Source organism: Zea mays, chromosome 3 (assembly GCF_902167145.1).
Source record: "Zea mays cultivar B73 chromosome 3, Zm-B73-REFERENCE-NAM-5.0, whole genome shotgun sequence".
Classification (NCBI taxonomy): Eukaryota; Viridiplantae; Streptophyta; class Magnoliopsida; order Poales; family Poaceae; genus Zea; species Zea mays.
The window spans coordinates 186,752,030-186,775,611 of record NC_050098.1 but is presented as its reverse complement, the minus strand read 5'-3'; the positions used below and the strand labels follow the sequence as shown (position 1 = coordinate 186,775,611).

Here is a 23,582-nt window from a genome sequence, read left to right as displayed (position 1 = left end):
AACCATCTCGTGGTCATCCCACTTTACGCTCCCGAGGTTGCGCACTTGATTCACCAAGGTCTTGAGCCGGTTGTACATGTGTTGTGGCTCCTCCCCTTTGCGAAGCCGGAACCGACCGAGCTCCCCCTCGATCGTTTCCCGCTTGGTGATCTTGGTGAGCTCGTCTCCCTCGTGCGCGGTTTTGAGCACATCCCAAATCTCCTTGGCGCTCTTCAACCCTTGTACTTTGTTATACTCCTCTCTACTTAGAGAGGCGAGAAGTATTGTTGTTGCTTGAGAGTTGAAGTGCTCGATTTGGGCCACCTCATCCTCATCATAGTTCTCATCCCCTACGGACGGTACCTGCGCACCAAACTCAACAACATCCCATATGCTTTTGTGGAGCGAGGTTAGATGAAATCGCATTAAATCGCTCCACCTAGCGTAATCTTCACCATCAAAAGTTGGTGGTTTGCCTAATGGGACGGAAAGTAAAGGTGTATGTTTGGAAATGCGAGGGTAGCGTAAGGGGATCTTACTATACTTCTTGCGCTCTTGGCGCTTAGAAGTGACGGAGGGCGCATCGGAGTCGGAGGTCGATGTTGATGAAGTGTCGGTCTCGTAGTAGACCACCTTCCTCATCCTTTTGTGCTTGTCCCCTCTCCGATGCGGCTTGTGAGAAGAAGATTTTTCCTTCTTCTCTTTGTGGTGACAAGAAGATTTCTTCTCCTTCCCTTTGTTGGAGGAGCTCTTCTTCTTCTCCCTCCTTTTGGTGCAGGACTCTTCCGATGAAGTGCTCCCGTGGCTTGTAGTGGGCTTTTCGCCGGTCTCCATCTCCTTCTTGGCGTGATCTCCCGACATCACTTCGAGCGGTTAGGCTCTAATGAAGCACCGGGCTCTGATACCAATTGAAAGACGCCTAGAGGGGGGGTGAATAGGGCGAAACTGAAATTTGCAAATATAAACACAACTACAAGCCGGGGTTAGCGTTAGTAATAAAGAAACGAGTCCGCGAGAGAGAGCGCAAAACAAATCCCAAGCGAATAAGTAAGTCAGACACGGAGATTTGTTTTACCGAGGTTCGGTTCTTGCAAACCTACTCCCCGTTGAGGAGGCCACAAAGGCCGGGTCTCTTTCAACCCTTCCCTCTCTCAAACGATCCACGGATCGAGTGAGCTTTCTTTTCTCAATCACTTGGAACACAAAGTTCCCACAAGGACCACCATAAGTTTGGTGTCTCTTGCCTCAATTACAAGTGAGTTTGATTGCAAAGAGAGGATCAAGAAAGAAGAAAGCAATCCAAGCGCAAGAGCTCGAAAGAACACAATGCAAATCACTCTCTCTAATCACTATGGCGTTGTGTGGAGTTTGGAGAGGATTTGATCTCTTTGGTGTGTCTAGAATTGAATGCTAGAGCTCTTGTAGTAGTTGGGAAGTAGGAAACTTGGATGCAATGAATGGTGGGGTGGTTGGGGTATTTATAGCCCCATCCACCAAATGTGGCCGTTGGGAGGCTGTCTGTTCGATGGCGCACCGGACAGTCCGGTGCACACCGGACAGTCCGGTGCCCCCTGCCACGTCATCACTGCCGTTGGATTCTGACCGTTGGAGCTTCTGACTTGTGGGCCCGCCTGGGTGTCCGGTGCACACCGGACAGGTATTGTTTGCTGTCCGGTGTGCCAGTATGGGCGCGCCTGACTTCTGCGCGCGCAGAGCGCGCATTAATTGCGCGGCAGAGATCCGTTGGCGCGGAGATAGCCGTTGCTCCGGAGTCGCACCGGACAGTCTGGTGCACACCGGACAGTCCGGTGAATTATAGTGGACTAGCCGTTGGAGTTTCCCGAAGCTGGCGAGTTCCTGAGGCCGACCTCCCTTGGCGCACCGGACACTGTCCGGTGTACACCGGACAGTCCGGTGAATTATAGCCGAGTCGCCCTTGGAAATTCCCGAAGGTGACGAGTTTGAGTCTGAGTCCCCCTGGTGCACCGGACATGTCCGGTGGCGCACCGGACAATCCGGTGCGCCAGACCAGGGGTGCCTTCGGTTGCCCCTTTGCTCCTTTGTTGAATCCAAAACTTGGTCTTTTTATTGGCTGAGTGTGAACCTTTTACACCTGTATAATCTATACACTTGGGCAAACTAGTTAGTCCAATTATTTGTGTTGGGCAATTTAACCACCAAAATTAATTAGGGACTAGGTGTAAGCCTAATTCCCTTTCACTAAGAAATAACGACGGTGCTAAATTTATAATTCTTGAGTCATAGGAATCGCCGTACAATTAAGAGGGATCTGCGCCGGTTAAGTAAGTTGTGAAACGAGCCAAGTTCAAAATCTTTTGAAAAACTCCTTGGAGATCATTTTCCTAGATCATGAATGCCCTTGAGAAAAACAAATTTTACTTCCCACAAAGACCCCCCTTTTGTTCTCTTCAAAATACTCAAAATTTGGTTTCAGCCCCCAAAACCGGTTCAACCGGTCCTGAAACTGGTTCAACCGGTTTCGGTACTATTCACCTGCCTCCTCTGCTCTGACCTATCTGACAGTCAGAGCTGTCAGAAAAGTCTAGGGATGGCAGTGGGTAAGGTACCCAGTGGGCACATGAAGCCATACCCATACCCATTAGGAAAAAATTGACCCAGACTCATACCCACTACCCATCATGGGTACAAAATTACGCCATACCCATACCCACCATGGGTAGCGGGTACCCATCGGGTACCCATACCCATTAACATTACGATAGACATGATCATTTGAATCGCAATAATAAGTACCAGCATAACAAATGCATCGAACCCAACATAATTTTATCACATGTTCAACAATATTCAACATTAAATGGAAACATCATGCCTTCAAATTACATAAAACATAGCATTGATTCTACAAAACTGTGGACAAAATCATGCCTTCAAATCTAATTGTGGGAGACGGGAGACCTGGGTCACTAGGTGCGGGAGAGTGGAGACCTGGGCGAGGGCAACTGGCCGACCTCCAACCGCCGATTGCGAGCTGCGGCGGTGCGGCCTAGTGACCTAGTGGTCGGCTGGCGGAGTGGCGGTGGTGGATGGGAGGATGGCTTGGACGCCTGGAACCCGGATGGTCCATCTGGCGGCTGGCCTGGTGCCTGGTGCGTGGTGCCCTGGTGGCCGCGTTAGGGTCTTAGGGTTAGCAAATAGCGAGAGCAAATTCATTTTATATGAGACATACGTGTTATATATTAGCGGGTACCCCATCGGGTAGCGGGTATGGGGCAACAGAGAACATACCCACGCCCACCGTACCCGCTGGGCATAACAAATGACCCAATAAAATATCCATGGGTATCAAAATCCGCCATACCCGTGCCCTAATAGGGTTTTTACCCATCGGGTTTCGGGTTTCGGGTACCCATTGCCATCCCTAGAAAAGTCGCAGCAGATATTTTTTCAGAAACCGGTTGAGCCGAAATTTTTCCCTACTCAGCCGGTTTTGAAACCGGTCGAGTCTCCGGCTGAGTAGCTCAGTGGACCGGGATCCCCCTGGTAGAAACCGGTTCAACCGGTCTGAAAACCGGTTCAACCGGTTTTTGCTCCTTTTCTCCCAACGGCTGCCAGCTTTTGGGGGATCCTTTATATACCCCCTCACACTCTCTCTCTCATTTACTCCTGCCTCTCCCACGAATTCTTGGCTGACCAACCTTCAAACAAGCGCATTCATTTCACCTTTCACACCCGCAATCGCATCTCCTTCAATCATTTGAAGGACCCTTGGTGTGAGGTGAACTCGATCGAACTCGCTGTCAATTTCATCTCGATTCTCCCATTCTCTTGTTCTTGAGCTCGTTGCAAACTTAACCGTGTGCGGATTTGTTACTCTTGGAACCTCGTGTTCCTTGACGGTTAGAGGTTGCTTGAAAGTCTCCAAATTTGTGGACGACCCCAAGAAGTTTGTATCACCCGCTCCTTGAGCTGATTTGAGAAGAGATTGCCTTGACCTTTGTGGTCGGCTTGTGGAGGATTAGGGTTGGAAAAAACCCGGCCCTTTGTGGGTTCCTCAACGAGGAGTAGGACACCTTTGTGGTGGTTGTCGAACCTCAGGTTATATCGCGTGTTCTTGTGTGTTCTTGTCAAGCGCTTTATATTCAGTGGTTGGTTCATATTATTCATTTGAGTAGATTTTGTGTAGGACAAATCTTTAGCTATATTCTTCACTACTTCGCATTTGTTCAATAGATTATCAAATTTAAGTTGAGCAGGTTCAAACTTGTTCAGTCGTGATTAAAATCGACTGAACCGGTTTGCACCAGTGCAACTTTAATTTAACCTATTTCGAAGTTTTTAGTGAAAATTTTCAGGTGTAGCCTATTCACCCCCCCCCCTCTAGGCTACTTTCAATTGGTATCAAAGCTACGTGCCTCGTTTTACGCTTAACCGCATGAGGAAACGATCATGTCTACACAACGGGACCATGTGGATCCTCTCCTCGAGGAAATCCCCGTCACATCTTCCGGTGAGGAAGTGGACCACAAGGTCCTCGACCTCGCCATGAAGATTGCCGAGAGAATGTTCCTCAAAATGAAAGAGGAAGATACTAAGAAAAAGGCCGAAGAAGAAGAATCAAGAAGAAAGGCCGAAGAAGATAAAGGTAAGGGAACATTTGATTATAACGACGATCTAGTGGATCTTTTGGTGTCTAAGGTATTGAGCAAGGTAAATCTCAACACCGAAGGATCATCTACCAAAAGCAAAGGTAATGAATTTAGCAAAGTTCAATTCGATTACTCTAGAAATTATATTCCCAACTTCTCTTCCGCCCCACTTGGAAAGTTACCAACTCTTAGTGAGTTGAACTATGATGAGTGTGCCGACAAGATGAAGTCGCATTTAATCGGTGTGCATCCTAGTCTTTGGGAGATTGTTAATGTAGGTATGTATAAGCCCGCCAAAGGAGAAGAGATGACTCCGGAAATGATGCAAGAGGTTCATCGAAATGCTCAAGCAGTGAGCATAATTAAAGGAAGTCTTTGTCCGGAAGAATACCGGAAAGTTCAAGGAAGAGAAGATGTCCGTGACATTTGGAATATTCTTAAAATGTCACATGAAGGAGATCCCAAAGCTAAAAGACATAGAGTTGAAGCTTTGGAAAGTGAGCTTGCAAGATATGATTGGACAAAGGGTGAGTCGCTTCAATCACTCTTTGATCGGTTGATGGTGTTGGTCAACAAAATAAGAGTTCTTGGGAGTGAAGATTGGAGTGACTCCAAGGTCACAAGATTGTTCATGAGAGCTTATAAAGAGAAGGATAAGAGTCTTGCAAAAATGATAAGGGATCGTGATGACTATGAGGATATGACGCCTCATCAATTATTTGCAAAAATTCAACAACACGAGTCCGAAGAAGCCCTCATCAAGACAAGAGACTCTCATGCCTTGATCACAAATGAACAAGACAACCCCAAGAAGAACAAAGACCACAAAGCAAAGAAAGTGGTCGAGACCTCAAGTGATGAAGATAGCTCAAGTGATGAAGACACAGCTATGTTCATCAAAACATTCAAGAAATTTGTAAGGAAGAATGACAAGTTCCAAAGGAAAGGAAAGAAGAGGGCATGCTATGAATGTGGCCAAACCGGTCATTTCATAGCGGATTGTCCTAACAAGAAGGAACAAGAAGCCAAGAAGGAATACAAGAAGGACAAGTTTAAAAAGGGAGGCAAGACCAAGGGATACTTCAAGAAGAAGAAGTATGGTCAAGCCCATATTGGTGAAGAATGGAACTCCGATGAAGAGAGTTCTAGTTTCGAGGAAGAGGAAGTGGTGGCAAATGTGGCCATCCAATCTACATCAAGCGCGCAACTCTTCACCAACCTACAAGACGACTCCTACACTCCAACTTGCCTCATGGCAAAGGGAGATAAGGTAACCTTATTTAGTAATGATTTTTCAAATGATGATGATGATGATCAAATTGCCATGAAAAATAAAATAATTGAAGAATTTGGCTTGAATAGATACAATGTTATCACCAAATTAATGGAAAAGCTAGATAAAAGAAAAGCAACTCTTGATGCTCAAGAAAACTTGCTTATCCTTGAAAAGGAAAGAAACCTAGAGCTTCAAGAGTTGATTCACAATAAAGATAAAGAAGTAATTAACATGAAAACCTCTATAACTAATCTTGCAAATGAAAAGAATGCACTTGAATCAAGCATATTAAGCTTGAATGTTTAAAATCAAGAACTTCAAGTGCAACTTGAAAATTGCAAGAACATCAATGCCTCATCTTTAGTTTTTGAATCTAAGTCTAGCTCAAATGATAATTCTTGCAAACATTGTGCCAAATATCATGCTTCTTGTTGTCTAACTAACCATGCAAGGAAGAATAGCCCACAAGTGAAGGTCAAAGAAATTTTGAAAAGATGCTCTAGCAATGATGGGTTAAAGAAAGTTGAACCCAAGTACAAGTCCCTTAAGCCCAACAATGGAAGAAGGGGGCTTGGGTTCAACTCATCCAAGGAAAACCTTAGCACAGTGCATAAGGGGTGGAAATTCCCCAAGTTCATAGAAGGAACCACTCTATATGATGCCTTGGGGAGGATCCACTCCTCAAATGACAAGTCACCTCAGGTAAAGGTTAACTTGAGTTCCACAAAGAGTAAGATGAAGGAAGTGGGATCCTCAAGTGGACAAAAATTTAATGCTCCCATTTCCCACTCATATCTTTGTGATTATATGTTGACTTGAGATTTAGGGAAATTGGTTGTGAAATATGTGGGTGCCTACACTAAACGAAAAGTCATGAAAAGAAGTGTGTGGGTACCCAAGGCTATAACTAACACTGTAGGACCCAATTCAATTTGGGTACCTAAAAGCATAGCCTAAACTTGTTTTGCAGGTCTACTCCTCTGGTGGGTCAAGTTGGGTGCTTGACAGTGGATGTACAAATCACATGACCAGGGAGAAAGACATGTTTCATACATTGCAACTAATTCAAGAAGCACAAGAAATTGTGTTTGGAGATAGTGGCAAGAGTAAGGTGATTGGTATTGGTAAAATTCCTGTCTCTGACCAACAATCACTTTCAAATGTTTTATTGGTAGATTCTTTAAGCTATAATTTGTTGTCTGTTTCACAACTTTGTGGAATGGGTTATAATTGTTTATTTTCGGATGTGGATGTGAAGATCCTTAGAAGGGAGGACTCCTCAGTTGCCTTTACCGGTCGCTTGAAGGGCAAGCTTTATCTTGTTGATTTCACAACAAGTAAAGTGACGTCTGAGACTTGTTTAGTGGCAAAGTCCGACAAGGGTTGGCTATGGCATCGCCGGCTAGCCCATGTCGGTATGAAGAATTTGGCCAAACTTCAAAAGGATAATCACATCATTGGACTAACAAATGTTGTATTTGAGAAAGATAGGGTTTGTGGCGCATGCCAAGCAGGAAAGCAACATGGAGTCCCACATCAATCAAAGAATGTGGTCACAACAAAGAGGTCATTGGAGCTTTTTCACATGGACCTCTTCGGACCTGTGGCCTACGTTAGCATTGGTGGTAGTAAGTATGGTTTAGTCATTGTTGATGATTTTTCTCGATTCACCTAGGTTTTCTTTTTGAGTGACAAAGGTGAAACTCAAGAAATTTTGAAGAAATTCATGAGGAGAGCTCAAAATGAATTTGAGCTCAAAATCAAGAAAGTGAGAAGTGATAATGGGACGGAATTCAAGAACACAGGTGTCGAAGAATTCTTAGGAGAAGAGGGAATCAAACATGAGTTCTCGGTGCCTTACACTCCACAACAAAATGGTGTTGTGGAGAGAAAGAACCGAACTCTAATTGAAGCTGCAAGAACCATGTTGGATGAGTACAAGACACCTGACAATTTCTGGGCAGAAGCAGTCAACACCGCCTGTCATGCAATCAACCGTCTCTATCTTCATAAGATCTACAAAAAGACTGCTTATGAGCTTCTCACTGATAACAAACCTAAAGTTGATTATTTTAGAGTGTTTGGTTGTAAATGTTTTATTCTTAACAAAAAGTCAAAAGCTCAAAGTTTGCTCCTAGAGTGGACGAGGGCTTCTTGCTTGGTTATGCATCAAATGTGCATTGATATCGTGTTTTCAACAATACCACCGGTCTTGTTGAAATAGCGATAGACGTGACATTTGATGAGTCTAATGGCTCGCAAGGGCATGTTTCTAATGACACTGCAGGAAATGAAGAACTACCTTGTGAAGCCATAAAGAAACTTGCAATAGGTGAGGTGAGACCTCAAGAAAAGGATGATGAGTAAGGAACCTTATGGATGACCAATGAGGTTGTTGATGTGGGTGCAAGGGTGGTGAGTGACAAAGTCTCCACCCAAGCAAACCCATCAACCTCAAGTCATCCAAGCCACGAAGAAAATCTTCAAAGGATGCCAACAGTGGTAGAAGATGAACAAGAAAGTATTGATGATGAAGTGCCTCTTGATCAAGTGAATGATGAGGAGGAGCAAATACAAAGACATCCATCAGTGCCTCATCCTAGAGTTTATCAAACAATTCAAAGGGATCATCCAGTGGACAACATCCTGGGTAGCATCAGGAGAGGGGTAACAACTCGATCTCGTTTAGCTAATTTTTGTGAATTTTACTCGTTTGTTTCCTCTCTTGAGCCACTTAAGGTTGAAGAAGCATTGGGTGATCCGGATTGGATAATTGTCATGCAAGAGGAGTTGAACAACTTCACTAGGAATGAAGTCTGGTCCTTAGTCCAAAGACCCAAACAAAATGTGATTGGGACTAAATGGGTCTTTAGGAACAAGCAAGATGAACATGGCGTGGTTACAAGAAACAAGGCACAGTTGGTTGCTCAAGGCTATACTCAAGTGGAAGGACTTGATTTTGGTGAAACATATGCGCCGGTAGCAAGGTTAGAATCAATTAGAATATTAATTGCCTATGCTACTAACCATGATTTCAAGCTATATCAAATGGATGTCAAGAGCGCTTTCCTAAATGGACCACTACAAGAGAGAGTATATGTGGAGCAACCACCGGGTTTTGAAGATCCAAAGAAGCCAAATCATGTTTATCTACTTCACAAGGCACTCTACGTGCTTAAACAAGCCCCTAGAGCTTGGTATGACCGTCTTAAAGATTTTTTAATTAAGAATGAGTTTACAATAGGAAAAGCTGACTCTACTTTATTTACTCGAAAAGTTGACAATGAATTATTTGTTTGTCAAATATATGTTGATGACATTATATTTGGTAGTACTAATGAAAAATTTTGTGAAGAGTTTAGCAAAGTAATGACGAACAGGTTTGAGATGTCTATGATGGGCGAGCTTAAATACTTCCTGGGATTTCAAGTCAAACAACTCAAGGAAGGTACTTTTCTATGCCAAACCAAATATACACAAGATATGCTCAAGAAGTTTGTCATGGAAAAAGCAAAACACGCCAAGACTCCAATGTCATCAAATGGACATCTCGACCTAAATGAGGAAGGTAAACCTGTAGATCAAAAATTATATAGATCAATGATAGGATCACTGCTTTACTTATGTGCATCTAGACCTGATATAATGTTGAGTGTTTGCATGTGTGCACGTTTTGAAGCAAATCCTAAAGATTGTCATCTTGTAGCCGTTAAGAGAATTCTAAGATACTTAGTCCACACCCAAATCCTAGAATTATGGTATCCCAAAGGCTCCCTTTTCGATTTGCTTGGCTACTCTGACTCAGATTATGCCGGTTGCAAAGTAGATCGAAAAAGCACTAGTGAGACTTGCCAATTCCTTGGGCGGTCCTTAGTGTCATGGAGTTCCAAGAAACAAAATTGTGTTGCACTTTCCACTACAGAAGCTGAGTACATAGCAGCTGGGGCATATTGTGCACAGTTGTTATGGATGAAGCAAACTCTTACAGATTTTGGTTGTGAGTTTAACAAAATTCCACTTTTGTGTGACAATGAGTGCCATAAAACTTGCAAACAATCCGGTGCAACACTCTAGAACTAAACATATTGACATCAGACACCATTTCTTAAGAGACCACGAAGCCAAAGGAGATATCGAACTATTTCATGTGAGCACCGAAAATCAACTAGCCGATATCTTCACAAAACCCCTTGATGAGACTAGGTTTTGTTTTCTTAGGAGTGAGCTAAATATTTTAGACTCTTGAAACGTGACTTAATAACTAAATTTTGATCAAACTTGACGGATTAAAATTGATTGTTTGAGCAATATGAAATGAGAAATAACATTTTTATCTTGAAAAAAAAATCTCATGTTATATTTGCTAAGTGTTGTTATAGCCCTTCTGAGCAATATCTAGAAACTGGTTGAGTAAACCGGCTGAGTAGGCCACTCAACCGGTTTCTCCCTGGTGGAAACCGGTTGAACCGGTATAAAAACCGGTTGAACCGGTTTTGGCCTTCGCGCCGTCAGTCAGCGCGCAGTCTGCGCTGACAGCCGCGCAGTCTGCGCTGTCAGTTTTTGCAGTCTGTGCTGTCAGACTGCCAGAATTTTCGCGCAGTCAACACAGTTTTCTGCGCGCTTTTACTGCGCAGTTTGACCAGAAGCCGGTTGAACCGGTTTTTGAACCGGTTGAACCGGTTTTCTGTTTTTCTGGCGGCCGACTTTCCCCCTTTTTTATTTCTCACCCTCTCTCCTCTTCCCTTCTCAGTCTCATATTCCAGCCGCCGCCGCCCACTCATCCTCCTCTCTCTCCTTCACACTCCACTCCAAAAACTCTCTTGTGCCCTCACACTTTTGGAAGAGTTGTTGGAGATCCGTTCATCCCAGCGTTCTCCATCATCTTCCTCCATCTCGTTGGGATTTCTTGACCCAATCTCCGGATCGAGGTATTGCCCTATTTCATTTCCTTGTACTCGATCCTATGCGTTCTTGATTATCTAATGTATCATTCATTGGGTACATTTTAGTTTAAGTGATTGCAACACTTAGATTATCTTCATTTGTCACAAACATTGTTAGAGATTAGCGATTTGATATTGTTCGTTGTAGTTGAACCGCTCATATGAACGGTTGAAGTGCATGCTCAATATCTTATGCGTTTCTACTCAAACGTGTTTGATCATTGCTCATCATAGGTTCTATTTCTTATTTCTTAGAATGGTGCGTCGAAGGAACCCGTCTGTGGTTGAATCCGACTCCTCGCATGACCAGGAAATCCACGGAGATACTCCACCTCGCTCTCGATCCAAGCGAGGGCGCGGAAGCGGCAATGTCATGTCGGGTGCTGAGGCCTCCGGGTCTCAAAGTGCTCGCGGTCGGACATCCCGGAATCCTTCCGGTCGGTCTCGACCTGCGACGAATCCGCAGGCGTGGGAGCCTGCAAGTGATGATGAAGGCGGGAAGGATGATGAAGTTGATCTTCCCCTGGCCCACGCTCCTGTGATTCGTGGCTTGGTCCTCCACCGGGCAGAGGCTCGGCGTGCTGGCAATGAGCCAGTCACTGATTTCACTGCCAGTGGAGGCTCTGCTCTCCTCCAGGATCTTCGTTTCCAAAATCTTGTATTGCGTATTCGCGATGCCAGGATCGATGGAAATCGCTTTTGGACACTTCATCACGCGGATTTCTATAATTCCGTCATTCTCCCCAAGAAGCATCAACCTATCCTGCATCAATGTTATATCAACTGGGAAGGTTGTGAAGCCATTGGGGACCCAGAAATGACACAGGCATTGAGGGCCTGTGAAAGGAAACAGATGAAGAGTATCATGACATTCCAATATGATTGGAATGATGAAGTTATTGCTCAATTCTACTCAACTTTGTGGATAAAGCTAGCTGACGAGGAGAGTCATTACAACTACCCTTATCTGAACTTCTTCATTGAAGGTAGTTGGTATAAGGTGAGCTATCGTCGATTTGCTCACATTCTTGGCTTTTCTGACAATGATATCTCTGGCGACAAGATCAAGATTCATGATTTCCGGCAGCCTACTAGAGATGAAGCCAAGGATCTTTATCTTTCTGAGTCTGGGAAGTATTGGGAGTCGACAAACATTCATAAGTATTATCGTTATATCAACTCCCTCTGCAGGATGACCCTCATTCCAAAAGATGGTAATCAGATGAACATTCTTGGGGAGAGCAAGGTCTTGCTCTCTTTTATGAAACCCAGCAGCTCAGAAAGCATAAATGTCTTTGATATGATTTGGCAGGAAATCATTCATGCCGCCTGCTTTCCTTTGAAAGGGTGTCTTCATGCTCCGTTTATCATGAAGATGATTGAGGTTGTGACTCAGTTCAGATTTGACAAAGGTACCAGACATCAGTCATACACCCCTTTCTGGATTGATCCCAACAATCCAGCAGGGCGCCTCAGGAAAGCTCCCTCCAGTTCTCGTGCTCATACATCTGCGGGCCCGTCTGCTGGTGCTGGTGCTGCTGCTGCTGCTGGTGCCTCGCGCCCTTCCCCTGGCCGCGGATCTCCCACACCACGTGGTCGTGGTCATGGTCGAGGTCGTGGCCGTGGGATGGGTGCCCGCTTGGCCCACGGGTTTGCGGCTTTCTTCTCCATGTGCCGAAACATAGCTGCGGATGTCCATGAGGTGGCTCGACGTCAGCGGGAGACCGACGACAACCTTCGTCGTCAAGCTTCCGCTTTGGGTACTCCCTTCGCCCCCGCTCTCCTGATGTACCTCTCCACCCTCCTCCAGATGTCAACGAGTGGTACCAGCAGGCATATGGGGTGCCTTTTACGACAGCTGATGACGTCGAAGAAGAAACTTATTTTGATGATCCGGAGCAGTTTGTCCCGCCTCCGTATCACGAGGATCCGGGCCAATCGTCCTCTTACCCTCCGCCCCAGGACCTGTCTGGCAGTGCTCCTCCTCCGGCCCAGTCTGGAGAGGAACACTTTGCCTCTGACCTGGCGCACCACCTCTTCACTCTTCATCATCCTCCTCCCCACTGGTGATCATTGGATTGGCGCTTCTCTCTCTTTTTGGTTCTTGTTGCCAAAAAGGGGGAGAAAGTTTATTATGCAGTACCCTTTATGCAGTACCCCTTTATTTTTGTGATGAACAATCGGTCTGTAATAACTATTTGATGCATGCATGGCTCGAATGTCATAAACACTTTTATGATGTGATGAGATGAGTTCTCATTGTTGTAATAGCTGTAGAATTTTTCATATCATATGCTATACAATAATGAGCTTGAATGTGTAATTTTTACTCTTTCTATCCAATTATGTTTCATACCTCATTATTTTTGTGTATGATGTTTATTGTTCTCTCTCTAAATATGTTGCAAATTGACATATCAAGTCAATGTTAATGTCGCAAAACTCATGCACATATTTAGGGGGAGCTACACATACACAAAAGATTTTATCTCGCAAGTACTTGTAACTTTTAATTCTTATTTTCATTCTAGTTTGTTTTGGCATCAATCACCAAAAAGGGGGAGATTGTAAGTGCAATCAACCCTAATTAAGGGTTTTGGTGATTAATGACAAAACAAACTAAGATTCTAACAAATTTGCTCCTAGTATGTACACAGTATTTCTACAGATAGGAGAAGCACAGATCTTACGAGCATAAAAGTATAAAGCACAGCGGATTTAAAATTCCACATCAAATGGCGTGCTTCAAGTGCTAAGAAATAACGGCGGTGCTAAATTTATAATTCTTGAGTCATAGGAATCGTCGTATAATTAAGAGGGATCCGCGACGGTTAAGTAAGTTATGAAACGAGCCAAGTTCAAAATCTTTTGAAAAACTCTTTGTAGATCATTTTCCTAGATCATGAATGCCCTTGAGAAAAACAAATTTTACTTCCACAAAGACTCCCCTTTTGTTCTCTTCAAAATACTCAAAATTTGGTTTCAGCCCCCAAAACTGGTTCAACCGATCCTGAAACCGGTTCAACCGGTTTCGGTACTGTTCACCTGCCTCCTCTGCTCTGACCTGTCTGACAGTCAGAGCTGTCAGAAAAGTCGCAGCAGATATTTTTTCAGAAACCGGTTGAGCCGAAATTTTTCCCTACTCAGCCGGTTTTGAAACCGGTCTAGTCTCCGGCTGAGTAGCTCAGTGGACCGGGATCCCCCTGGTAGAAACCGGTTCAACCGGTCTGAAAACCGGTTCAACCGGTTTTTGCTCCTTTTCTCCCAACGGCTGCCAGCTTTTGAGGGATCCTTTATATACCCCCTCACACACTCTCTCATTTACTCCTGCCTCTCCCACGAATTCTTGGCTGACCAACCTTCAAACAAGCGCATTCATTTCACCTTTCACACCCGCAATCGCATCTCCTTCAATCATTTGAAGGACCCTTGGTGTGAGGTGAACTCGATCGAACTCGTTGTCAATTTCATCTCGATTCTCTCATTCTCTTGTTCTTGAGCTCGTTGCAAACTTAACCGTGTGCGGATTTGTTACTCTTGGAACCTCGTGTTCCTTGACGGTTAGAGGTTGCTTGAAAGTCTCCAAATTTGTGGACGACCCCAAGAAGTTTGTATCACCCGCTCCTTGAGCTGATTTGAGAAGAGATTGCCTTGACCTTTGTGGTCGGCTTGTGGAGGATTAGGGTTGGAAAAAACCCGGCCCTTTGTGGGTTCCTCAACGAGGAGTAGGACACCTTTGTGGTGGTTACCGAACCTCGGGTTATATCGCATGTTCTTGTGTGTTCTTGTCAAGCGCTTTATATTCAGTGGTTGGTTCATATTATTCATTTGAGTAGATTTTGTGTATGACAAATCTTTAGCTATATTCTTCACTACTTCGCATTTGTTCAATAGATTATCAAATTTAAGTTGAGCAGGTTCAAACTTGTTCAGTCGTGATTAAAATCGACTGAATCGGTTTGCACCAATACAACTTTAATTTAACCTATTTCGAAGTTTTTAGTGAAAATTTTCAGGTGTAGCCTATTCACCCCTCCTCTAGGCTACTTTCAAGATGTTAATAATTCATATTTAATTTCAGCTCATTATCTAACTACCAACTACCGATTTGAGGATGATTATTCTCAACCACGAGGCAGTTAGATCCAAACGTCTACGAAAAATTAGCTAGCTAAAAAATAAAAACCATTAGATAATTAATTTTTACCACTAATAGATGCAATCAGATCCCAATTGTTCCCAGAAGCGGCCATAGTAGTTATTTGTTCACCAAACTAATTGCAAACGTCATCCTAGGCAATCATAACGTGTTCATTCTACGCAATCATAACGTGGTCAATACGCATAGGAGTAGCGTAGCAAATTATGGAGATACTCCCAGCTTCAGTCAAACCTTCGGTGATGCAGTAAGACCTTCACGGTAGCATATAACGCAACCGTGTTGGAAACTTGTACTAGTGCTTTTGTAATGCTGCTTTTGAACCAAGCTCGTGCAACGATAGATAGCCAGACAAATGGAATCCAGAATCACGTGGTCAAACGGTACCAAATCCCAACTGGTATAGGGTCCCCAGGTCAGCCTTAGTCAGCATTACATCGTTCACGGTTCTGTGTCAAAGCAGAGCGGTTGTAAGCGTAGCGTGACACGCCGCTGAGGGAAAACACGAAAAAGGCCATATACAATAGGAAACTGCAAGATACGTGTGCCGTGCTTGTGTCGTGCACTTTTGCTGCAAATGTAAAGGTTAGAAGGTACATGAAGCCATTCCATTGATCAGGTTAGCGGTCGTAAGAGAACAAAGAATTACCCCACCATTGCTCCAGCAGAAAATATAAAAACAGAAGTCCAAATAAAATACCAATGTAATATCGTAATTTCATTCCGAGACATGCCAACCACCAAAGCTCATATAGAAACAAAGGAAGCGAACAACTGCATTCCAAACCTGAAGTCGTTTTAGATTTTCTAGATTCATAAGTGTGTGTGTCTATCAATCTATCTATCTATCTACACACGCATACATCTGCATGCTTGCGCATCTGTGCGTGTAGACGTGGTGTACATATCTAAATACATAGCTTTGCTATGCACTTAAAAAAAGGTCAAAACAACTTACAATTCAGGATGGAGGAAATATTTTTTGAAAGCAGCACATCATCTTTTTTGCGAAAAAAGAAACTTTAGAAAAAAAACATAAATATGGTATCCAAAAGTCACCTAAGTTTTGTCCATGTAAAACTTTCTGAAGTTTGACTAGGTTTTAGAACATATTAGCAACATTTGTATCTCCAAATAAGCTCATTTTTAAAATACAGTCAATGACTAATCTAATTATACTTAAAAATAACAATCCCTTTATATATTTGGTCCAATAAAAAATATTGATTCCTCAAGAAGTGATAATGATACCTTTGTGAGAGTGGGGATAGCTTTTATATCAACAATTTGTCTAGTCAAGTGGTAAACTCAAGCTCAGTGAAAACCAAGCTTGACCGTGAGACTTATTATAAGATATAAAGACAAATCTCAAGCAATATTTGCCATACAAAACAAGTTGACGTACTTGTTTTATTTCTTGAAAGAATCAGAAATTCAAGAGGAAAAGAAAAACACCACCAAACCAAAAGTGCCATGGCAAAAAATATCATTGCCAACTTGCACGAGAAATACTCAAATTCTAAATGCATGCAAAATGATTACCTGTTGACCCGAGATCACTGTATGCCACCATTAAATAGTGTTCCAATCTTCCATGAAACCACTTAATCCCATTTATCCTCAATTGACACCACCTGGTTAGGGATTTCTGCATGCTACCTGCTAGTACTGAAGAGTCTGGCAAAATTAGTATACGAATGGGGAAGACAGGAATTTGTATCAATTGGAAAATGACATCCAGTTAAAATGGATCGAGTGTCAGAGAACTCTGCTTATATACACCAATTACCTTTCAAATCATTGAACAGAATGCAAGTTAGCATATTTCATTTTTCGTAGAACATCTCCACTTTTTTGTAGTTCTTACACATCAAAATGAAGAAATACAGCATTGACATTTTCAATCTCAGTGTAGCCTCAGAAACCACATCTTCTGATGCATCTGGTAAAGAAAGGGTGTTGTAGAGCTTCATGTGCTTTCAGGCGCTCATTAGGATCATACCGAAGAAGTCCTTGAAGAAGATCAATTAGATCTCCAGCAGAATGATCAACATGTTGCATCACAAGGTTCTGCATGGATTGCAATGATTAGAACTTTTTCAAAAGTCATACCATTTAAAAGATGTCAGTTGGCCAAACTGATGCGTAATTGATTAGAGTACATCAGAGAGGAAAGTACCTGCAGACGAGGCAATTTCCAGACTGCCTTCATGCTCTCTCGTGAGGCCGCTCCCTCTGGCCAGTCCAACCTTACTCCGCGCTTGAAGTACTTTTCAGCACGCCGACTGTAAAAACAGCATTAATAAATAGGTTAATAAGATAAGCGAAAACAGAACTGATCAGATACCTCATCTTGGATGTATACATAAATAAAAATGACAAAAAGTATGATAAGAAGATAACAAAAGACTTGTACACATACTCAGCTCTGACAATCATATGCTTTGGGAGAGGCCCTAAGACCTTCTCCATCATAGCCAAATGCTCCAAGTTTTCATGTGTTTGAAAGAGAGCTTCCCCCTAATATTATCATGAAAAAACAAAAAAAATTGCAAGAGAGACTTATCAAGACAAGCACCACAGAGTTGCGACAGATATGGTCAAGATTAATCCAGTACTCCAATGCAGAGTCTTAGTAAACTAACCGAACAAAGCTCAACTAAAATGCAACCCACACTCCACAAGTCGCATGGATAGTTCCACCCAAGACCTAAACAAGAATTGTCATTTATCAAAGATTTAAAAAACAAATACAAAACAAAGAAACTGGTGTCATTAAGAAAAAAATAGAAAATAAAGGTAAATTGGCCACTTTGTGTGTGGGTCAGCGGATGTCAATTATACCAAGGATAACTTCTGGTGCACGATAATGTCTTGTCGACACCACATAATTGTGGTCTTGGCTCTCGAAAGTTGTACTCCCAAAATCAATCAGCTTGATAGCACTAGATTTTGGAAGGTTCTTAAAGAAAGAACCATCCTTTGGTGGTCGTATAGAAACCTTCATTGCAAATTAAAATAAAGTTTAGAGAAAAAGGTGCATTTATGCAGTTGCAATTCTGCATAATCTGTTATTAAATTAAGTAATCAAATTCCTGTCCACATAAGAATCAGAGGAATGCCTGCCGTTGCAGTTTTCCATAATCCCCTATTTGTCACTGTCGCACAGGTGGTCCCCACATGACAGTGCCACGTTAATGGCAAATAAAGGATTGCTAAAGAACATTAATAATGTGTATATGTCCTAAAAAGAACCTTAATCAGTAAATACAATACAGAAGTGTGTAAAAGTTTAGGAATCCAGTAACAACCTTATAATCAGGCACCCTGATAGACTCTGATGAAACAAGGAGAATGTTTTCTGGCTTCAGATCCGTGTGAATAAGTCGCAAGTCATGCATAACTATAGAGGAAAAACAACCATCAGCTTCATTTAAAGAGGACTAGGGAAGCACATCAGAACTTGCAAATCCAACTTACCAAGACCATGCCAAACCATAGCAGTTTAGTAATCTAATTATATTGTTCAAAATTCAGAAGACTTTATCGCAAGTCTAATGATGTTGCTCAAAATTCAAAAGACTAGATGGTTGCATTTAAGTGTAGCCAGAGTAAACTGAGTACTCACATGCAACAGACTCTAATATTTGTCTGGCAAATTCTCGGACAAGGTCAATAGGAAATGAACGGTAGCTATTCTTTCGCAGAAAGTCATATAGGCTTGGCCCAAGCTTCTCAAATACCTGAAGAGATCATCAATTCAATATCATAACCTGATCATCAAAAACAAGTAAAGTATAGCCTTCTTGACGCATATTCACTTACTATACAAATATGATTACGATAGTCAAACCAGTTCCGTATTTGCACACAACTGCAGGCATAGAACCATCGATGCAAATCCATCAACTCAACAAAAGGATCAATAAGTGAAACAAGAGAGGTAAATTTCTTACCGGCTGCCAGTAAAGTCATGCTTCCCAAGTCTCTGGAGCACATCAATTTCTATCATAGCAGCCTCTCGGTATTTCTGAAGGGAGCGTACAATCTTGATAGCCACTGCTTCTTGGTTTTCCAAGTCCCAGCACTCCAAAACTTGACCAAATGTCCCTGTGACACAGATTGGAACGATAAATATAGCATGGAATGGAAGCAATGAAAAGTGTTGGGACTGAGAACATAGAAAACCATGTCATCCTTGTCCGAAACTAAGCATTCCAGCTAAGAACAAAGATCACTGCAGGATAGAATATTATATAGCAGTACAGAAGGGGCACACTAACCTTCACCCATCTTGTTAAGTATCCTATCTGCATGGTCAGGAAAGCAGCGTTAGTTATAATTATTACAAAACCAATTAGGCATACCCAACAGAACCAAAATTATAAAGTAACAGTTAGGACCGACACGAGGATCAAGCAGCAGTCAACACAATCATCAGTAAAATCTGCATTTGATGAATGATGGACGTAGAACATGAAACAACATTGAACCAATGTTCATGAATTTACATTGAACCGGTGATTAATTTATGAAGCATGAAGCTATTTTAGTTGAGCCACAATACATAAATGAAAACTCCATGAGTACAGCTTTCAGTGACATATAACCTTCAAAAGAAAATACATCTAAACAAACTATTCAGAGATGCCAACAAAAACAAGCAACCTAATGCAAGGAGTAAATGATCATTGAGTTGGAGAAATATACATCTTGGTGTGAGATTCTCTCCAACCGCAAAAACATAGTGTCCATCCTTGTCATCTGGTCTCCAAGGAGGCGAAATATTCCGTGGCGGCCCGGTGTAATAAATTGATGGTGGTGGAAGAAATGCAGTCGTGAAATTACCATTAATTAGTTCCTGCCCACAATATAGCATCGGAATTGCCTACAAAAATACCAAGCCATGTAAACAACAAACATGGATACAAAGTAGCAGTTCAACAGGGGTAAAAAACACTGAAGGTTGATATTGTATGTCTTTTACTGAAATGTTTAGGGTCCAGTTGACCAGTTACACGACTCGATATTATGTGAAGTGGCAATCAACATTGTGCAGTAGCCACTAACGGAAGTACATAGCTCTTGCATATTCCCACAAAAGCGAACGTTAACTATGTATGCAATAATAACTGGGCTCCCCAAACCAAATTTAATAAATGTTTTATTTCTACAGTCCTTGTAAACAAGAAATTCATCCTGTAATACTTACATATTCTAGCCGAGAAAAAAAAGCTTTTATCAACTCCAGAGTTGTGCTAGAAAGCTCCAAAAGCCAGAACAAGGTAACACAGGTCAGAAAATCTCCCCAACATATACACCACTAACTGGACAAACTTCTATGATGATCCGCAACAGCAAAACTACATACCCCCAATTCCCCGAGCTCCAACCCCTGATCGAACCAACCGACTCCAAATCTAGCGAAAACCGCGCCCAGATCTAGCCAAACCCCACGACTGGTAGCCAATCGATGCGGCGAGCGGGGCCAGAACCATACCTTGGGGGGCTGGAACAGCGTGGGCGCGACATCCCAGGCGAGCCGGGCCCGTTTGCGCGGCCGCTTGTCGGCCCCCTGGTGCGGATACTCCGCGAGCCACTGCGCCTCCATTGCCGGCTTCGGAACCCTAGCTGGGTCACTCCATCGGCCGGGCCAGTCCGGCGGTGAATTTCGGGGGAGGGGGATTTGGGAACTGGAGAGCGGTTCGGCAAGGGCCGTCGACTCGGAGCTCGATTTGGGGTTGGGGGATTTGGGAGGGGAGGAAACGAAGCGGTTGTAGCAGGAGGTGGGATGGGGAAGGGGGGGAGGGATGCAGGGATGCTCGAGCCTCGAGGTGTTGTGGTCTGGTTGTGCTCGCGTTGCGTCCGAGGAACCACGGTTTGGTGTCAGCCCCGCGGGAGAGGCGTCCCCAGCTAACTATGGTTAGTTCAATTTTAGCGCTGTTATTCCATATCACCCCCTCGGTTCCGGCTGTATGTGGTTTTGGTTATCTCATGCAACGCGTTTTCTGAGAGGACCGGGACGACGCAGAACTTTTTTGTGTAGGTTCCGGACCTTTATGAAAAAAATGGGCTCGTCAGATTTCCCGTCAAATTTCGGACTCCACGGTTGGTGGGAAACGGTTTGAACTTCCAGCCATGCTTCGTTGGGCATGATTCCAATTTTCACAGCCAGATATCTTGGAGCCATGCGCTGGATAGCCCGCGTGTATCATCACAGCCTCGTGGAGTCATGGACAGAGGAATTCCTTCTCTGGGCATTGCCTACCTTGAAAATCCACCGTGTATACTTATTTAGAATCGAACATGGTCGGCGTTTTCTATGCCTTTTTAGGACCCGTTCGGTTAACACGGAATGGAAGTCCAGAATTATTCCTACCTATATTGTTTTTTAATTTTTATAAGTTTTAATTAAAAGGAACAATTTTTAGTGCATTCTTGTAGAAAAGAATGGGCCCTTAAACGGTTTTGGCCTCTTGGTTGCAGAACCGCAGGTCAGGTACGAGATATCAGAGCAAGGATTTCGGGGTAGATTTTGTTCCACTGGTTGGTGTTCGGGGGCAGAAGGCCTGCAGCTTCCTCCCTGGTGGCCTCTAGTGGTACTTGGCGGCGACTTGGCCTACGGCACTTTTGGCCGTCCATCGTTTGGTGCTGGTCGTGGAGAAAGAGTAAAACCTGGCCATGATCTTCACCGACTTCGACCTACGTTCCTCCGAAATGGAGCACTGGTCCAAAATACAGCGTGAGAGCAACATGCCGCAGTTGAGTTTTGGCAGTTTGGCACTCTGATACTCTCAGGTCGAGGCGTGAGTCTGAAACTCTGAATGCACAGGGCATCGATCCCTGATGCCATCCCGGACCGACGTTCTCTCCTTTCCTGAAAGGTCGCCTAATTAGGCCAGCCTGAGGATGAGAGACATGCTTTCTCGCAATAAGTACTTTTTCCCTCTCTACCCCTCTGAAGAAATAGAATCTGAGTTGTGTTGCTCGAAGCTAAAAAAAAAGACACACACCGAACTTTGCCACCATAGCAACTGGCGAGTTGACAATGACGGCTCATGCCCGTAACACTGCAGTGGGAAGGAGCTAAGAAACGTTGAAGCGCTTGCTCCATGCTCGTGCACGCTCCCTCCATGTCCATCACTCCCATTCACCAGGGTCTTCATGCTTGGGACCTTGAGAAACGCGACGAAGGCTAGCTGCAAAGGCACAGAAATGTAGTGAGAGTGACACGTTTTAGCTAAGAATTGTTTCACGCCTTTTGCTTTGGCTTCTGAATTGGCAGGATGCTGTTTTCGCAGCAGTTAGAAGTTAAACAAGTTAGAATCACAATGTATTCATTTAAGCTATAAAAAAAGTTAAAAGTTTTAAGCATTTTTAATACTTTATCCGTTCTAAAATAGTGTCATTTTAGCTTTTAGTTTTTATGACTATAGTCAAATGAATGATGACAAATCTAGACACATATATAAAACACACTAGTCAATTGTCCATGCATTGCGACGGCTCACAACAATACCAACATAAACTATTCACCAAAAAGATCTCAAGTTTTTTTTATTGATTATCTCCGTTCTTCGCATAATATTTTTTATTTGATTATTTGACTAACCGAGTCGACATCATGGTAAAGAAAAGACCATGTAGACAGGCGATGCCGAGCCATCGAATGAGTACTATAAACAGCAAATGAGAGACATCCATCCATCGCCTCCCCCGCTTCCAATGTTTCGTAGAGCAAGAAGGGAAGGAAGATGTAGTCATACCTGTTCGTTGCTGGAGAATGACACAACGAAGATCTGGACATCTAGAGGCGACATATTTAGTATACCGCTAGATACATATAGGGAGAGAGCACGCAAACGGAGAAAGAAGTCCAGCCGGAGCAGCTCCAAACCGAGAGGCATCCGCACGAGGCGTCAGTCCGAAAAGGGCGAGTGAATGCGAGTGCCTTCCTAACCCTGGACCCGCCAAGGTGACACAAAACCACCACCAACTTCGTAGCATATACCAACAGCTGCCACGCTATGGGTCTTGGTTGTCCAATATCTCAGATCTAGACTACTTATCGCCAAGATAACATAAGCGTAGCAGGCGCCATCGTATCCTCCTCGGCGGCACACACGAAGAAAAGCCAGGAGCAAGACCGACTCGCCCATACCCGCGTCGACGAGCGTCGTTCGGCTCGTGGCTGCGACCGTGGGCGAGGGCAGTAGGTTGGGGAGGAAGAATATGGGTGAAGGCCGGGAAGACGAACAGGACATCCGACGACAGTGAAAACTATAGTGCGTGCATGCTGTGAAACATCCTCGTGGACGTGCAATAGCCACTGCGCGGGTCAGTGTCGGGGCTGGTGTTAGACGAATACGGGAAGGAGACGCCTGCTCCCACGCCCTCTACCGAGAATGGGTGGCGCGAAGGGCATGAGGGGAGAGAGAAAAGAACTAGGATGGTGAACGAGATGGCGGCAACTGAGACGAGAATCATCATTATCGTGCGGAGGTATAGATGACCAAATGGGTCATGTCTGGTGGGCTGGTACGGGGCACGACTCGTTTAATAGTGCCTAGGCCAGCCCGACACGAGCGTCGTAC

At 43.7% G+C, this 23,582-nt stretch overlaps 2 protein-coding genes across 2 annotated transcripts in view; both read right to left on the bottom strand.

Annotated features, from left to right (window-relative positions):
* The window catches only part of LOC103651034 (metal tolerance protein 5), a 34,118-nt gene extending 17,453 nt beyond the window's left edge, over positions 1–16,665 (bottom strand). Inside the window, exon 1 of the mRNA XM_035966385.1 lies at positions 16,531–16,665. Coding sequence (XP_035822278.1) covers positions 16,531–16,642 — 112 coding nt within the window. The 5' untranslated portion in view covers positions 16,643–16,665. The remainder of the gene's footprint in view (positions 1–16,530) is intronic.
* Positions 16,666–16,745: 80 nt separating this feature from the next.
* LOC100501850 (Serine/threonine-protein kinase AFC1) lies at positions 16,746–20,800 on the bottom strand. Its single transcript, NM_001196498.3, has 12 exons — positions 20,489–20,800; positions 19,699–19,876; positions 19,272–19,298; positions 18,945–19,098; positions 18,814–18,862; positions 18,617–18,731; positions 18,300–18,391; positions 17,833–17,989; positions 17,634–17,698; positions 17,411–17,508; positions 17,168–17,273; positions 16,746–17,058 (listed from the first exon to the last, which is right to left on the bottom strand). The coding sequence occupies exons 1-12, from the start codon at positions 20,597–20,599 to the stop codon at positions 16,906–16,908; spliced, it is 1,305 nt and encodes a 434-aa protein (NP_001183427.2). The 5' UTR covers positions 20,600–20,800; the 3' UTR covers positions 16,746–16,905.
* Between the last annotated feature and the right edge of the window lie 2,782 nt (positions 20,801–23,582).

Excerpts from the sequence above, each read along its gene's own strand:
- LOC100501850 (NM_001196498.3), bottom strand. The coding sequence starts at position 20,599 with ATGGAGGCGCAGTGGCTCGCGGAGTATCCGCACCAGGGGGCCGACAAG. Across the intron at positions 19,299-19,698 it reads AGAGAATCTCACACCAAGAT|ATAGGATACTTAACAAGATG; the intron begins GTATATTTCTCC and ends CTGACCATGCAG. Across the intron at positions 18,863-18,944 it reads CATGACTTTACTGGCAGCCG|TTGTGTGCAAATACGGAACT; the intron begins GTAAGAAATTTA and ends CTATGCCTGCAG.